Source organism: Aplidium turbinatum, chromosome 6 (assembly GCF_918807975.1).
Source record: "Aplidium turbinatum chromosome 6, kaAplTurb1.1, whole genome shotgun sequence".
Classification (NCBI taxonomy): domain Eukaryota; kingdom Metazoa; phylum Chordata; class Ascidiacea; order Aplousobranchia; family Polyclinidae; genus Aplidium; species Aplidium turbinatum.
Window position 1 is genome coordinate 9,107,638 of NC_137477.1, and position 18,575 is coordinate 9,126,212.

Below are 18,575 nucleotides of genomic sequence, written 5' to 3' on the forward strand. Positions count from 1 at the left end.
CAACCATAATTAAACTAACACCGTGACTTTCGAAAAAGGCATCCGTGACAAACTGACTGAGAAAATAAGGCACCACACAACTGGCCGACAGAAACCATACTGGAAACTCACAAACTGACTGTGTTTATTTAACGCTGAACGAATGATTTAAAGGGGCTTATTGCTTCAAGCAATGCAGCATGCAGGGCCGTAGCCAGACCGCAGAGCAAGGGGGTTCAACTGTTTTTAGGGAGGGCCGAAAAATTTTAAATGGGCAAAATCATTATAATTGTGGCTGTTGCTCGAGAATGTTGGGATTTTGCCAAGGGGCAAATTTTTTTTCAGGGGGCGAGGTCCCCCTGGCCCCCGGCTGGCTACGGGCCTGGCAGTATGTGTCAAATGCGCAACACCTACAACAACGTAAAACTACATATGTAAAATCAAACCCTGATAAGTGGTGAAAATTCCGAGGAAACGCCCTAATTTTCAGCCAGCGTTTCAAATTCCTACCAAGCACAAATTTTACAACGGCAATTAGACTGTCTATTAGTTTGGCCTTTTTTTCAAATTTCAGTCTGGCAACCCTGGTACTATCTTTGTTGTAGCATAGTGCTCGTCCTTGGAGACAGACCTTGGAAAAAAAGTTTTGTTAACAATATAGTTTCCTTTTAAGAAATTTCAAATCTGATGTAGGCCTAGCATGCTTGTTTAAAAATTTTTTTTTGCCACTTAGTAACTTGTAGAGCCGGTTTACGGTCATCTACACTGAAATGATAAGATGCCTTTTGAAAAATGCAATGTTAGAAAAGCAAACATTCCACCCTTGTCTTTGAAAACAAAATCTGACAAACTTTCTGTTAAAAATCTTAAACTCACTCGATTTTCTTAAAAAGAATGTTTTTTCTTCCCAGATAAGCTTCAATAAAAACGCAAATGAAATTATTGGTAATCGTTTCAATGTTGTTTTGGTTTGGTAATGCTGAGGCTCAATTTGATACCAGTGGCTGTGGAGCGACTAAGTTATGTATTCGAAATATTGCACACTGTAATGTTTCTCAAGCAAGCTGTCTCTTCTTCTCATCCGCTTGGGTAAGTCACTCAGCTAAGGATTCAACTTTCAGCTCCGCATATCAAAAAATTTTCCACTGTTGTTCGAAGTTTTGTATTTTTAGCCTTTTTATGAAATGTCAGATTTTCATATTGTAATAATTTTATGAGTGATTTCTTGATTATCGGACATGAATTTTATTCTACTACACAATCAAAATATAAGTTCTGTTTTGGCCTTATTCATGTAAAGCAGGGGTGACGAACCTTTTTGCGGTCGCAGACCACTATGTCAATTACACATGAGTTATCGGGCCACACAACTTTTTAATCGTAACTTACTATGAAATCTTTTAGAAGCGACTCAAGATATTATTCATGAAAAGTAACAAACGGCAGATGAAAGTAACTTAATAACACCCACACAGTTGAATTTATCTTACGCAGAATCGAAACATACAACAGCAAAAAATAAAAACAAATCAACTTGAGCAAAAACGATAGAGCAACAGTGAAGAGATAAAATAGCTTTGAGATGTCTTCTGTCTGTAATGATGAGCGATTGACAAATTGTTTTGCGGGCCGCAGGTTCTTTACCTCTGATGTAAAGCGAGGGACTACTACGTGCTAGTGCGAGGAACTCATATTGTAACATCACTATTACATTGGCTATTCATTTTTTGAGCCATTGTTGCAATGTTTATTGTACTGTAGTAATTGATGGCAGTCAGTTCTTCGAGGATTTAGTTTTTTTCGCGCCGTTTGAAAGTCGGTTGCAAGATTTTTGCTCTCAGGCCCAAGTCTTTGCGTTCTTCTTTTTTTGCGTCCTTTCAGTATTTTTCTGTCTCTTTGTTCCTACAACTACTTTTTTAGTGTGTTCTTACGTTCTTAGTGCGTTCTTACTCGGTGTAATTAACATCAGATAATAATGAACATATTGTTTCACCTTAAAGTAAAGGCTTTAATCAACTAAACAAATTATAAACAAACACAAATTAAAGTCTGCCCATCACAAGCACCTAACATAAGATAACTGAATAGCTAAGCAAACAGTTCACAACCATCTAGCTGCACGTTCAGCAAGAAAGCAACAACAATAACACCAGGGGCGCCGGAACGATTTTTGACTGGGGGGGCAAGATTACGAAAAAAGGGCACTTTTGTTTAGTAAAAGGCCAATTTTTTTTTCAAGTTTCAAGATAAAATATAGCGATAATGATAATCCGGTATACAAAGAAGGGCACCATCCTATGTTATAATGATGTAACCTACTGTCAAGCCTTAAAGCAGCCTGTGGCCATGGCCGCTAAGTAGTGCTTGAATGAACCGCCGGTGCTACCTCCTCAATCGGCAAAGTTTGGCCGCCGATCTCTTCCAGCCAATTATTTAATTTCGCAATAGAATGATCGTGGATTAACTGTCGAAAATATGCAGTATCAAAGAGTGACGCAAAATTAGGTTAGCGCGTCATAATCGCCACTGTTGCATTGTGCGGGAATATTTGTTATTGATGGAATATATCCATCTGCGATCGCCAGCGCTGTAAGTCTTGTTTGTAACTCCCGACGTTTATTTTAACAAAGTCTCAATCCGAAGTGCTAATTTACATCGGCTGGCAATATTGTCGTTTTTATGTCGATTCGATGTTGTCGGACATTGAACCGTTGTTAAAAAGGAGAACTAAGCTATTTGACATCAATGGGGAAAACATTTTTTGATCATATTTTGCAAAAATTATATGCTTCTTTTAGTAATGTCTTTTAGTAATGTACATCATTGAAATAGCTAAAACCTCAATTGCTAAGGCAACAGGTATAAATTCTTCTTCTTTTTCTTTCGTTTGAGACCAGATCAAATCAAATTTCAGGGCAGGTGATGGAGAGCCAGGTGAAAAGATGTCAGTGGATGAAACAGAAAAAATATTTCGCACTTGCTAGTGCATCGTCAGTTCTGATAAAAGGCAGTTAAAGCCTACAAGTAATGTTTTAATCATTGAAATACTTATTTTATTACCTTGCCGTCATCGTCAACACATGTCGAACGTTGTTTTTCGTTGCTAAAAAGAATTCTAGGGGAGTGGCGAACTTCTATAAAATCAGCCACATTGCAGACACTCGTGCGAGTGTCGTTTGAATAGTAGCCTACTGGATTACAATCCCGATAAAGCAGTATTGCGTGGTGCAACGATTCTCTTGTAGGACGTCGCCCAGGCCCAGACTTCAACAACGCTAAGTGATCATTTTAGCATTGTTGCAAGTTTAATTCTATTTACTTGTGCTATCGTTCTTTTTATTTTGGCCTTCAAGCACGCAGATTTGGCCGCCGAGAAGGAGCTCCCGTTAGGCCACGATGGCTGCCGAAAAAAAAACGAGTTTTAAGGCCTGTACTGTGTTGCAACAATTTGTGCTGTAAATATTGTTTTGAGGCAAAAATGAAAGATTATAATTAGGCTAAAAGCGAAAAGCAGAAATTGTTATATTGCAAAATGTGCAGTTGCTTACATGACTTTAAACGTCGGCTGCATAGCCGAGTGGTGAGAGCCCTGGAACGGTAGTCGAAAGGGCGCCGGTTCAGCACCGCTCAAGAGCATGCGGCTGTGTCTTTGGCAGGACACTTAAAGGCATGCCTGAAGGTGGACACGAAGATTGGCTTCCTTGCCTTTCCGTCCACTTAATATAAATCTCAGGGAATCTTCAACCACCAGGTGTAAACCTGGATACGACAAACAAAAAATATATTTAAAAAAAAGACTTTAAAAGGGCACCATTGCCCCCCCTGCCCCTCCATCTGCAGAAAATTTGAGGGCAGGGGGGGCATTCGCTCCCCCTGCCCCCCCGCTTCCGGCGCCCCTGAATAACACAAAGTAGAAAAGCAAGGATTAAACGCCGCGTCGACTGATCAGCTTGAAGCAGTGCGCGGCATCAACTTGAAGCAACATAAAATTTCACAACACTCGGGTAGGCTATCACTTTTATTGCCTTTTAACTGTGTCATTTTATTTGTTGACTTTTTATTATGCATTGCGGCCCTTGGGTTAATTTACAAGTATTTAATTGGCCCTTAAAGCAATTTGAGTTTGTAAAGTAAAGTGCTCAATCGGCACCAGCCAAGAGCTATCCGTTTTTCATCATTGTTATCGAATTGCCAATTTTCTATAATATAGATCTATGATATACATGATATACAGTAGGTGTAATACAATAACATAAAAAATATGAATTTTCCTGGCCCTAATGACCAGTTAGAATGTCACGAGATTAGATTACCAAGACAGATTAACACATTATGGACGAAAGCGTGCAACAAATTTACAAGATATGAATGAAAACGAGTTATTTTTGCTGCGCTGCATGTTTGCGTAATATCTACCTATGATGAACTTATTTCCAAAATAAACTAACAGATTTCTTTTTGAAGAATGCTGTTGAAAATACATTTTCAATTGAAATGAGTGGTGGCACTGGAGGTGGATCACAATACTACGGAGTGGGTTTTTCTCCGGAAGGCAAAATGGAAAATTCCGATGTCTACTTATGCCTAGGAAATGATTTGAAGTTAGGAGGTATTGGACAGCGTCATACTGCTCCGTTTATTGCCGGAGGATCTGCTGTAGTAAGTTTAGGCTGCGTTGTATACTTTTGCCCTTATATTAGGCCATAGTCCTAAGGGACTGAATTTTGGTTTTGGGGGTGAGGAACCAAAACAAATTTTTCTCAAATCTGCGTGATTTTATTGAAATTTTCACATATCGAAATACCTATCTGCATTGAGTTTGAAAAAATAAATTCATAACTCCAAACAGAGGCTCTGTTGCAGCCGTCAAGTAAATAAATATATACTGCGGAGAAAACGCTTTTCATTATACGGAATATTTTAACTTTGCGTTTATCAGGTTTTTTGTGATCAATATTATTGGCATGAGCCATAGGCCAATGTATTTTTGATTTGAACTCTGGGCTAAATGTACTTTATATCCCTTTGAAATGATAGTTTTGAGAATCCAAATTGCCAAAATGTGATCACTTGATCTCAAATCTCTGCGAAACTCCTAGTCTCAAGCTAAACGAATGACAAATATTTTCCTGTTAGGCTACCAGTGTGGCCAGATGCTCATGCTCTTCATGTTTAATCCTATCTGTAGCAACACAGGGCTTTATGAGGACGCCCCACTCTAGTAGTGAAATATTTCACAGAAGGAAATATGATAGAAATGTGAAATTTCTTGACCCTTAGTTTTTGTTCTTTACGAATCTTTTAAACCTATACTGGTCATATTTCTACCTTCCTGCCCTTCACAATAAGCATTTCGTTTCAGGTGGGTAGACATTTTCGTGCAATGCTAGTTATGTTAGTGCAATACAAATGTTAGTGCAATTAGGCTTTGAAATGTAAAAACGCCTAAAAATGCCTTATATTTGTGAAAAAAGGTAATTTTTGTTTAGTTTAGCATTACTTTATGTTATAATGCAAAACTTTCAATTTTGAAGCTATTTTCGGGAAATTAGAATAAAAACCGACTTTCTGGGGTTTTTTCATCTCAAACAATTTATTTCAATAAATTTGTTGGGTAAAAATGGAATTTCTATACGCACAATACACATGGCTATTATCTTGTAAAATATTTTGGCTCTGTGATTTTCATAGCTCCCATTATTAGCGATTAATTAGCACGGGCTAAGATAGCCCGTGACGTGCTTTCGGCGTACGAAAATAGCTCGTATGAAGATAGGGTTAAAACACAAATTGTGCCGAAATCTAATCCATTATTTATATGGCAAGAATAACGCAATAGCAGCCCAAACTCTCGGATGCTTGATATCAATTATAGGATCACCATTACTGACAAAGGAATAACACAAATTTACAGATCCTTTCAAAAACTACAAAGTTACAATGCATCACCGAGCAATGCCTCACCTCAGTTCCAAACACTATCAACTTTGCACAAACAAATCAACTGATACACAGTAAACATGTGGTCGTCTAACAAACAAACATATTTTCATATTGAAAGTCTATACAACAGACTTATAGCTGTGAAGCTTAACACATAGAAACAGCTTTACAGCAGGTATAAAAAAAATCAGAGAAAGTCTAGTGAAAGTCGGTGTTGGCTGCAAAATTTGAAGTGAAGATGATGTTGCTTGTTTGCTAAATGAATTGTTGGGAAATGCTTCTTTATTAACCATAAACGGACAGATTTATAGAAGGATTAATCGGATTGAGGCAATTTCGTATTTTGTTGTTGCCCAAATTAACATAATGATTTGGGAATTTTCATAGATGGATTATTCAGATTCTGGTTGACTGATTTCATACTTTGTAGGTGCCCAAATTAACATATTACTTGTGAAATTAAATTAACATAACAATTAAATTATTATTATGTTATTAAAGTAACATTATGTTAAATTAAATTAACATAATGTTAAATTTACATATTAACATATTACTACTTTGACATATTGATTAACATATTGATATAGATTAAGAAGGCAGTTTGTAGCTTTTTATGTAGTATGGTTTACCCAAATATTTATACATTTAATACAATTTGGGTAGAGAGGAAACTTTTTGAACCATAAACAGACATAAATCAGCAACAACACTACATTTAACATTATAAAAACAATAAATAATAAGCAAACGTTCTCGGCTAGTCATACAGCCCTTTTTAAGTTGATAAGAAAATAGTTTTCTTAGTCTATATAATCTATATCAATATTAAGGCTGAATAAGAAAATATATTTCTCATAGGCTTGAAAAGGCTGTATTACTAGCCGAAAACGTTCGCTTTGTGTTTTTTTATCATGTTAAATGTAGTGTTGTTGCTGAGTTAAGTCCGTTTATGATTTATACATTTTTGTCCGAATATGCGGCGTTTTTAACAACAGGAAGGGGCGGGTGACCCCTGGCTCGTATGGTTATGTGTGATGTCTATTTACCTAACCCTTCTTACGTAACGTTTGCAGCGTAAAAATCTTTAACGTGTAGTCTACGCAGAGCCAGTGAGCACCCTCCCGGGCTCTCCCCAAAATCCACTAGTGGGCCCCTATGATTATTAGCAATTGCTTTTAAAAATAGGACCAGAAGTCGTTTAGGAAAGCAAGCTCTTTCAATGTGGGAAAAAAATTGCGTTCATCATTTTAGCAAAAAGTAAAGAACCTTTAAGATTTTATAGAAAAAAATGGTTAATGGGCTATGCTGACAATCCCCAAAAAATTAACTAAATAATATGATCGTGTTTTGGTCACATTTTAAGCATTTTTAGGAGCAATATTTTTTTATCAAGATACCCACTTTACTTTGTGTGTAGGCTAACCGAATTCATCACTTTAAAATTGGATTGGGGTACAAGTTTTGTTTAAAATTTAAGTTAGCCTACAATTTCAATTTTTTTATTCACAGCCACAGAAGGATTTAATAATTTATTTCTTGAATGTTTGGGGAGATGCAGGAGAGTTGAGGCACGGAGAGTTGAACCACCGCCTCTAGCAGAAATTCTGTTTAACATAATTGCACTCTACTGTCACTAGTGGTATGAAAAAACGTTGTTACAGCTTCACGTCAAGGAAAGTTAAACCACATGGCTCAACTCTTCCTTTCATTTAATAAAAAAAACTGTTTTCTCAAATCTACAATTCTAACGTTTAAAATGTTGTTTTATGCTTAAAAATGATAGGCCTCAGAGGCTACTTGCTTGCAACAGTTTATTATTGAAGCAAAATATCAAAGCAACTGAACTTTTGCTTTAATCTATTTTTTAAAACAGTTAAGCCAATCATGTAAATGTTTCAGGCATTGTGGTGAGTTCTATAAATGAGCCCAATCTAGCTTTACTGAATTATTTGTTACACTGTGACTGAATAGCTAGCCTAACGGCTTACAGGGTCATCAATAATTAGCGTTACAAGAGATCCAATTCAAAAACTGGCAAAGGAGGCGAACGTGGCCTATGGAACCATGTTCACAGATCTCAAGGATTTGAAGATGAGCCTATTCAAACACATGAAGAAACAGTTGCTAAATGCCAATACCATTGAGAAAAACTACAATCTTTTCATGAATGAGACTAAAACTGAATTCACCCACATATTTCTTGCAGACACAAATGAAACTGATGCTGATAGCCTACCGATTCGAGGAAACGAAAAATGGCGTACAAACAAACTTTTGGGATCATCATTGTGCAGCACTGCCGATGTCAAATCTCGCTGCAATTTAGGCAATGTCGCTTTCAGATCACACTGGAAACTATGGAGCAAGAGATCGAGAATCCCATTACAGTTGCGACTAAGATTGCACAACGCGTACTGCATCCCAATTATGATCTACAACTGTAATAGCTGGTCTGTTACCAAAGCAAGTCTTGAAAGATTGGATGCCTGTCATCGAAGACATTTACGTGTCATAACTGGTCATACTTGGCCAAACATTCTTATCTCGAACAAAAACCTCTACAAAATATGCAACAGTGAATCATCGTCTTGCAAGATCTCCACCATGAGATGGAACATGTTTGGACACATTCTGAGACTTCACCAGGACTCACCTCCCCAGAAAGCCCTTGAATTGGCAATAATTGGCAGCAAAAAGTACCAAGGCCGAACCGGACGTCACCGTACCAACTTATTACAACTGCTGAGATCTGACATCAGAAAAGCTGGCTTGGGATCCCTGCTCAGCACACCGCATCTCCATCGATTGCAAAACATCGCAAAGGACAAAACAGAATGGAGATCCTATTCTTATCAATCTTGTTGAAAGACTGATCGAAGCGGATGCCAAACGATTTGGCTACACTGGCGGCGGAGACAGTTACAATAATAATTGAGAAACGTCTCTCCAGAGATAAAATTCTGCTCTCACTCATTGAAGGAGGAGGCACGCTGCCAAACCTTGTGTTAAGCGATGAGGAAAAATTTGATGTCCAGCATCATTTTAGCAATGAGAATGATCGTGTTTGGTCAAGAGATGGTGACGTGGAACCGCGGGTAGTCACTCGGAGACAAGGGGCTGCATCGTCAGTAATGGTGTGGGCCGCAGTCAAGGAATCAGGAAGGAGTCCATTGATTTTGGTGGACCAAGGAGTGAAATTGAACCAAAAAAACTACCGAAATAATATTCTTGAGGGTTCATTGTTGCCTTGGGCAAAAGAACACTTCCAAAAACATAACTTGTCATTCCAACAAGATTCCGCTCTTTCACATGGAGCTAAGAGAACGCAAAACTGGTTTTCAGTCAATGTGCCGTTCTTCAATTCCAAGGAAGAATGGCCTCTTTTATCCCCAAACCTGACCCACTAGACTTTGGGCCGCAGTCAAGATCGCCAGCGCACTGCTGAAGCAAATGAACGTCGCACCTGGATTCGATCAGCTGCAAACGAATTTGGGGTCCACGACTGTGACAACAGGTCCACTTTAGAGCGATATATTAAGAAACGCAAAGAAAAACGTCATGACAATTTTGGATAAAAGAAATGTAAAACAGCTAATATGATATTTACAATGGAAATGGAAACTGAGCTAGCCAATCACGTGAAAGACTTGGCCTCTACCTATTATGGCTTGTCAAAAGACAAATGTCGCATGTTTGCCTACGAATTTGCTGTGAAAAATAACGTTGTTATTCCCGATAGCTGGAAAAAGGACAAGAAATCAGGATAAAGCTTCTGGTTGGGATTCAAAGATCGCCAAAAGTTGTTGATACGTAGGCTACTCCTGAAGCGACATGATTAGCTAGGGCAACAGCATTTAATAGATACACTGTTAGTACCTTCTTCGATAATCTTGCAACTGTAATGGATCGCTATCATTTCTAGCCACAAGACATATAGGTTACCGGTAGACTACTGTATTTAGGAAAAACAAGTTTTACTCAATTTGTCCGCCATTTGCGTCGATAACAAGTCGGAGACGCTTCGAAAAGGACCTGCAAGAGTCATGAATAACTCTTTGAGGTATTTAGGTCCATTCTTTTTTCAGATTAGCTTTCAGCGCTTCCAAAGTTTGGTTGTGTTTAGTCGAAGCCTTGTTCTCCAGGTAAGATCAGATGCCAAAGTCTAGGGGGTTCAGGTCTGGGGATAAAGGAGGTCATTCTTCCTTGGAAATGAAGAACGGCACATTGACTGAAAGCCAGTTATTTTGCGTTCTCTTAGCTCCATGTGAAGGGACAGAATCTTGTTAGAATGACCAGTTACGTTTTTTGAAGTGTTCCTTAGCCCAAGGCAACAATGAACCCTCAAGAATATCATTTCGGTAGTATTCTTGGTTCAATTTCACTCCTTGGTCCACAAAAATCGATAGACTCCTTCCTGCTGATCCCTTGACTGCGGCCCACACCATCACTGATGCCGCCCCTTGTCTCCGAGTGACTACCCGCGGTTCCATGTCACCATTTCTTGACCAAACACGATCATTCTGACTGAATGATGCTAGACATCAAATTTTTCCTCATCGCTGAACACAAGGTTTGGCAGCGTGCCTCTTCCTTCAATGCGTGAGAGCAGAATTCTTTCTCTGAAGAGACGTTTCTCAATGGTATTGACATTTAGCAACTGTTTCTTCATGTATTTAAATGGGCTCATCTTCAAATCCTTTTTGAGAACTGTGAACATTGTTCCATAGGCCACGTTCGCCTCATTTGCCAGTTTTTGAATTGGATCTCTTGTGACGTTAAATTATTGATGACCGTTTTAATAGATAAGCCGTTAGGTTAGCTATTCAATCACAGTAGGCTATAACAAATAATTCAGCAAAGATAGCTTGGGCTCTTTTAAACAGTAGAACCCACCACAATGCCTGAAACATTTGCATGATTGGCTAGACTGTTTTAACAAATAGATTGAAGCAAAAGTCCAGTTGCTTTGATATTTTTGCTTCAATAATAAACTGTTGCAAGCAAGTAGGCCTATTGTTTTTAAGCATAAAACAACAATTTAAACGCTAAAATTGTAGATTTGAGAAAAAAAAATTTTTCATTTAATAAAAGGGAGAGTTGAGCCATGTCGTTCAACCCTCCTTGACGTGATGGTTCAACTCTCCTAATCGTACCGTAGCCATTTTGAATTTAGTCCGGATTTCTTCAAAACGCTTAAGAAGCTGCGTGGTAATTGTTGCATACAATCACCTTTTCCAAAGCTACCCTGCACTATATTAGTAGTTTAAATATCTTTTATAGATCTAGAGTTATAAAAGCAAATGCTGAAATTTTTCGAATCTACTTTTTGGTACATTTTTTGCATTTTCAAAGATGACTTTCTGTGGCTATATCGTGAAGCCTCCTGACAACAGTGAAGCTGTAACAATTTTTTTTCATACCACTAGTGACAGTAGAGTGCAATTATGTTAAACAAAATTTCTGCTAGAGGCGGTGGCTCAACTCTCCCTGTGCCTCAACTCTCCTGCATCTCCACCCATAGCCTAGACCCTAGTGTGTTGTAGCCTTTCAGCAGGCTATAACTTCGAAAATTTTACCTGAAGGGTCCCCACCCACATTCACCATACTTTTTTCCACATAGCGACGCTCTTGGGAAACGAATCTGCAAGATGGTCATTGCTAATAATTTCTGTTTCAGAATGGAATATCCGATGTAACCACAAGCACCTCAAACGGTGTCGCTATGTGCAGTTTCAAACGAGAGGCAGCCATTTCAAAGCCAATCTCTGGAAACAAAGTTGAAAGCTTTGATCTTACCAAAAAAGATTATTTTATTATTCAAGCTCGTGGGTCATGGCAAAGTACGTGGGTAAAAGTAAATTGTGTAAACTGGTGAAATATATTTTATGATTTCAAAATTCATTAATATGTTTTTAGAGCAAGGTGAAATACGCCTTGCCCTACTACAGTGTATGATATTACCGGCCAATTATGTGGTGCGTTGGATAAGTAAACACCTGTAAAGAAAAAGTCATGCATATAGGCTAATGACTTTTGTAAACACCTTTCTATCATAATCATTTGCTTTGACAGTCCAAATGTCGATATCTTGAAATCAGAAAATTTGATTTAAAATTAAACACGGTCATGATACTGCAGCACAAATGCAAACACTTGTCAGTGTAGGACTGGGGTTTCAAGCCGGTTCGGGCTTAGTTTCAAACAATTCGAGGCAGATTCTGGTTTGAAATCGCGCATTAATTTTGTCACATTTGCATCATAATTTAAGACATTTTGCTCGATGAGGAATTGTTGAGCTATGGGCTTAGATAAATTTCTGACTTTATGACCAACAAAAAAACTCATTCTAGTATTATACAATCAGTAGTGTTGGCAGGTACTTTTGTAACCAGACCCGGAGTAATTTTAAAGGCCCGAAATCTTTTCAAGAGGCTCGAAACATGATTGTATGGCCGAAAACGTTTGTAGCTTATACAGTAGAATTCGCCTAAAGTGACACTTGAAGAGACCGCGGAAAAAGTGTCACTATAAGCGAAGTGTCACTATAGACGAATGATGACGTCGTTGATAACTTCACTTGTGCAGTATCTGCGCATGCCATGTTGGTTTAATTCAAACCCAGTCAGCAAATCAATCCTTTATGGTTCAACCTCTGCATACGTTAAATCAATGTAAAAAGATGGATTTGCTGGCTGGGAACTGGCCAGCAATATATGGACAAAGGACAAAATATGATTCCAACTTAAACTGGAAATACACCGTAAAGTGTCCTTATACGGAAATTTTTGAGCCCAAGGGACAGAAATGTGGTGTCACTGTAAGCAAAGTGTTCTTATACACGAAGTCACTATAGGCGAAGTAATTTCTATGCAAAACATATGGTTTGCAAACGGAACTTTGCAACAGGTGTCACTATAGGAGAAATGTCACTATAGCCAAAGTCACTATAAGCGAATTCTACTGTAGTTTATGTTCAATTTTAATGGATTATGTTAAATGCCGTGTGGTTGCTTGGTTGTATATGTCTGTGCTCGAAACATGAAGAAACTACCTCGTATTCTTTGGATACAGTGTATTTTTCTTATAAACGTCTGGATTTGAAGCCCAAGAATCTCATTGGTACCTGGCCCAAAATATCTTCTCAACGGCCCTGTATGCAATCATCTGTTTAATGTTGACATCATTTGTTTGATTGAAACTTTACTAAGTTACATTTTGAGAAAACTAAGCTGCTTAGTTTTCTAGAAAGCGGAAGCATTTATAGCCTTTATGTCTATTCTCTAGTCTGCACAATACATTGCATCACTTCGACAGTCCCGATGTTTGTAGCTTTATTCTACCTTTTGTCAGTTTTTGTTTAATTGTGTGCCAAATACACAGATTATGACTGGAAAATAGCTGATGATGATACGTTTACATCTAGATTCTACAAGATTGTTCATGAGAAATAATAATAAAAAATCTACTGTAGACTTACACCAACTGGCTGTGAAATAGTGTCAATAAAAAAATCTCGATAATTTGCAATTTTCAACCAGTTTTTTTGTGTTCATATAGATTAACCATGATTTAAAAGTATGGATGAATCATGAGTGTAAAATGGTTCAGGCCGCCGTATTACTAAAAAGGCAAAAAAATACATAATACAGTGCAGCTTACAGTAATATATATCTAACATGGTTTATTTTAGGTAGGCCACTTAATCACGGTGGTTCCAATCGCTGGCCCTCTAGCAAAGCTCTACCCTTTACTTTCCCCTCGGCTCCTACGATTTCGACAACAACTCTTGCTTCTACTTCGAGTCAGACCAGAATCACTGTGGAAATGTAAGTACCAGATTGTGTGAAAATGGCTTGTGGTCTCAAAGAGATTAGCCCAAAACGACAAAGTGCACGATTTCAACGTTTTTCGTCCAACAAATGAAGCGGAACGTTCGCTAAACTTGAATGACCAGACCAAAGAGTAGCAGCCATACCGAGATCTTGGTGTAGAGTAGCTCGCAAAACATTGCTAGCCTGGAGTGATAAAACGGTAGACCCTTAACCCAAAGGTTATAACGAAGAAGTAGAAAAATTTAATAACCAACAAGACAAAACTCTATGAGTCTACAAAAGTATACACCAGTAACTTTACCACGGCACGCGCTCTTCTTGGAGTAACTGTGACGTCACGGCAATAAAAAATAGAAGAACTATCAAAGGGAACTATACATCCATGGGTGTATGTTGTGTTACGGACATGCAAGTCTCTGTAAGCATTTTCTCTTATTTTTTAATATGTCAATGTCTTATGACTATTTGTTCCTACGAATTAACTATACATTCCTCTTATGGCTTCAATGCCTTTTGGTTTGCGTGTGAGACACTTTTTTGGAAGATACGTTAAGCAAAGGAGATATGAATTTCAACAAAAGTGTAAATTTTTTTTTTCAGGTTTTCGTTCGCTAGGATTTGCTTCATTCCATTTGGACTGAGCTGTTTCCGACAGTTTCTAATCTGAAGAACAGACATGTTCTACACACAACAAGCCTATTCATAATAACGCTTGATACCGACATGCTGCGATGTTTCTCTGAAATGTTGTAAATGTGTGATTGAGATTTTTTGCGGATGCATTAATCTTTTAGAGCTTCGGTAGAGAGTTTGTCTTGTTGAACCAAGACAAATTCTCTACTGAAGCATTGGTTCAGCATCAATATTTGAGAAATAAAACAAAGTAACTTTAGCGGGTTTAAAATTTAAGCATTAATATTTTTATCGGAAGTTTCAATGATTTTCCGCATCCGCGTAAGTAGGCCGAATTTAGTTTTTGCTATTTAAATATTTTTGTGACTTTACGGCCTTAGAGTTCCCGTAAAATTTTCACATGTTGGTATAGCCTAAGTTAAGCTGGATTGTTTTATGATAGTATTGTACTGGGTTTATACGAGATTAATTAACAAATGAATGTTTAATTTGTCAAAGTATTTTTGGAAGAGTTGTAGATCCTACAAGGCCGTTGAGGGGATACTTTGGGTTCAGTACCAATGTGATGGTAACGGTCCAGGAGTTACTGCGGTCTGAAAGTTACCGTAACTTCTGGACCGCGTATATGCGGTCTGAAAGTTACTGCCAGTCCAGAAGTTACTAAAATAGGGTTTTCAGATTTGACGCTTGCAGCAGATTTGTATAAATGATTTCAAGATTGGAAACATGTTGAACTTGAAGACTTATCCACCATTGCATGTTAACAACATGATTTACAGCAGAAACGTAATTGGGAATGAAGCGAAAATAAGATGAAAGTTAAAAGATGAGTTTTGTACCAGAAATTTTTGCTGTTTTGGAATGAAATTTGAATTCGTAACCTAAAAATTTACGTAGGCTATCATTTTAACCTGATTTATTTGTATTATACCCAGGGCCGTAGCCAGACCGCAGAGCTAGGGGGGCCAACTTTTTTGTTAGGGGGGGCCAAAAAAATTTAAATGATTTTGGCATTTTAACCTCTTAAATACCGGTATCCACAAAAATTGCAATATATCAGATTAGTGTTAAGCCCAACACTGGTCTCTTATTTTATCCGCTAGTTAAATCACGGCAACCATATTACAATGACCAACATAACACAGCAATTGTTGACTTGTTGTATAAATAGCGTTAGGCTACTTGTTATGAGCAGTAGCGTAGCCAGGAATTTTGAAAGGGGGTGGGGTTGACGGCGAGTTTCGCTTATCGCGACACCCAGCGGCGGAGGGTCTGGGGGGGCTCCCCCAGAAAATTTTGAAAACTTACTTTGAATTTGGTGCATTCTGAGAGTATTTTCAACAAAAATGTGGGTATGAATATTTTTGTAAAATGGTGCTGTCCGGTGGCATAGCAAAAGGATAAGATCATGTTTTCTTCGGCATTTTTCGGAAATAAAGCTAAGTCTCTATGTTTTCCTGTTGCTAATTCCAGGCTAACATATTTGAATGTTTGGTAATGGCAAAACTCGCTCTTTGCAGTTTCGTTTAAAGTTAAGCAAACTTTGTTTTAGAGACATAAAGAGACCCCCCCTTGCAGGGGCGCCGGAAGCGGGGGGCAGGGGGGGCGGATGCCCCCCTGCCCTCAATTTTTCTGCAGATGGAGGGGCAGGGGGGGCAATGGTGCCCTTTTAAAGTCATGTAAGCAACTGCACATTTTGCAATATAACAATTTCTGCTATTCGCTTTTAGCCTAATAATAATCTTTCATTTTTGCCTCAAAATAATATTTACGGCAGAAAATTTTGCAACACAGTACAGGCCTTAAAACTCGTTTTTTTTTCGGGAGCTCCTTCTCGGCGGCCAAATCTGTGTGCTTGGACGCCAAAATAAAAATAACGATAGCACAAGTAAATAGAATTAAACATGCAACAATGCCAAAATGATCACTTAGTGTTGTTGAAGTCTGGGCCTGGGCGACGTCCTACAATAGAATCGTTGCACCACGCAATAACTGCCTTATCGGAATTGTAATCCAGTACTGCGGGACCATCTAACGACACTCGCACGAGCGTCTCCAATGTGGCTGATTTTAAAGAAGTTCGCCACTCCCCTAGAATTCTTTTTAGCAACGAAAAACAACGCTCGACATGATTGTGTTGACGATGACGTCAAGGTAATAAAATAAGTATTTCAATGATGTGAAGGACATACTAAAAGAAGCATAATTTTTGCAAAATATGATCAAAAAATGTTTTCCCCTTGGATGTCAACTAACCTAGTTCTCCTTTTTAACAACGATTCAATGTCCGACAACATCGAATCGACATAAAAACGACAATATTGCCAGCCGATGTAAATTAGCACTTCGGATTAAGACTTTGTTAAAATAAACGTCGAGAATTACAAACAAGACTTACAGCGCTGGTGATCGCAGATGGATATATTCCATCAATAACAAATATCCCCGCACAATGCAACAGTGGCGATTATGACTCGCTGACCTAATTTTGCGTCACTCTTTGATACTACATATTTTCGACAGTTAATCCACGATCATTCTATTGCGAAATTAAATAATTGGTTAGAAGAGACCGGCGGCCAAACTTGGCCGATTGAGGAGGTAGCACCGGCGGTCATTCAAGCACTACTTAGCAGCCATGGCCGCAGGCTGCTTTAAGGCTTGACAGTAGGTTGCATCATTATAACATAGCATGATGCCCTTCTTTGTATACTGGACACTTGTAGGCTATCATTACTCAATACATAGTGAGCTGATAGATTAGCATTATCGCTATATCTTATCTTAAAACTTGACAAAAAATTGGGCATTTTGTAAAAAAAAGTGCCCTTTTTTCGTAATCTTGCCCCCCCAGTCAAAAATCGTTCCGGCGCCCCTGCCCCCTTGGCTACGCCACTGGTTATGAGCAAAAACTTTAACTGGCTCGAAGAAGCTAGTGCCGAGGATTTTGATATATATGATTACATTCCGCCTATACACCCGTGAGCTAGTCTATTGCAGTCGCGGATGTTTGGATGCAAACCGTCTCACAAACAAGTCTAAATCGATAGATTTCGATACAGAATGTTTAAAGGCCATAGCCTAAGCACCAAGTTTGCCTGTCTTGGTTGTAACATGCTCCGTCTAGTGGGAGCGTCAACCCTTGTTAACACTGAGAATCCACACTCACAAACGGCAGTGCTAGACAGGCCCGTAACTAGGGGGGGCGCAGGGGGGGCGAAGCCCCCCCTGCAAAAATGTTGGCACCCCCTGGAAAAAATTATGTTAATTAGCTCTGTTCGCTGACTTTTCAGTTTTATACTCAATTTTCTTGTGTTATTTAATTGTAAACATTGTGTGTTTAAGGGTGTGGTAGAATGTTGTCTCTAAAACAAAGTTGCCTAATTTTAAACGAAACTGCATTAAAAGAGCGAGTTTTGCCAATACCAAACATTCAAATATCTCAGCCAGGAATTAGCAACAAGAAAACATAGAGACTTAGCTTTATTACCGAAAAATGCCCTAGAAAACATGATCTTATCCTTTTGCTATGCCACCGGACAGCACCATTTTACAGGAATATTTATACCCACATGTTTGTTGAAAATGCTTTCAGAATGCACCAAATTCAAAGTAATTTTTCAAAATTTTCTGGGGGAGGCCCCCCAGACCCCCCACTGCTGGGTGTCGCCTTTGACGAAGACGCCGTCGGTTTTTGCCCGTCGGCCGTCAACCCCCACCACCTTTCAAAATTCCTGGCTACGCCACTGACTGGTTCTATGATAAACTAGTCTAATGTAAACGTTGTATTAGGCCTACGATTAATGTTTTTGCGTAAATATGCCCACATTGTGTACAAACGTCGTTTTCGTACATGATACGGAAAGTAAAAGTTGGGCCCCCTCTAGAATACTTTTTGCCCCCCCTGCTGCTCCAAGCTAGTTACGGGCCTGGTGCTAGATCCAAATGTAGCAATATCTGCTGCAAGGTTGAACACTTTACAGATTAGAAAACTAGAAACAAAATTTATTTACACTGATTGAAGAGAAAAAATAAACACTGCTTAAAAGATTACGGTTTATATTTTGTATGCGTTGTCTTCAAAAACCACTTGCTTTACCACTGCACATTTTGCGATTTATCTCTGCACAAATTTGGTTTATCACTGCACAAATTGGTTATCACTGACCCTTAGAATATGGTACC

General features: G+C 38.5%; 1 protein-coding gene across 1 annotated transcript; it reads left to right on the forward strand.

The window, feature by feature from the left end:
• The first annotated feature begins 894 nt into the window (after window positions 1–894).
• LOC145772134 (ferric reductase 1-like) lies at window positions 895–17,923 on the forward strand. Its single transcript, XM_082583973.1, has 5 exons — window positions 895–1,068; window positions 4,444–4,638; window positions 11,603–11,765; window positions 13,616–13,751; window positions 14,358–17,923. The coding sequence occupies exons 1-5, from the start codon at window positions 913–915 to the stop codon at window positions 14,422–14,424; spliced, it is 717 nt and encodes a 238-aa protein (XP_082440099.1). The 5' UTR covers window positions 895–912; the 3' UTR covers window positions 14,425–17,923.
• Window positions 17,924–18,575: the final 652 nt, after the last annotated feature.

Excerpts from the sequence above, each read along its gene's own strand:
- LOC145772134 (XM_082583973.1), top strand. The coding sequence starts at position 913 with ATGAAATTATTGGTAATCGTTTCAATGTTGTTTTGGTTTGGTAATGCT. Across the intron at positions 4,639-11,602 it reads TTGCCGGAGGATCTGCTGTA|AATGGAATATCCGATGTAAC; the intron begins GTAAGTTTAGGC and ends TTTCTGTTTCAG. Across the intron at positions 13,752-14,357 it reads ACCAGAATCACTGTGGAAAT|GTTTTCGTTCGCTAGGATTT; the intron begins GTAAGTACCAGA and ends TTTTTTTTTCAG.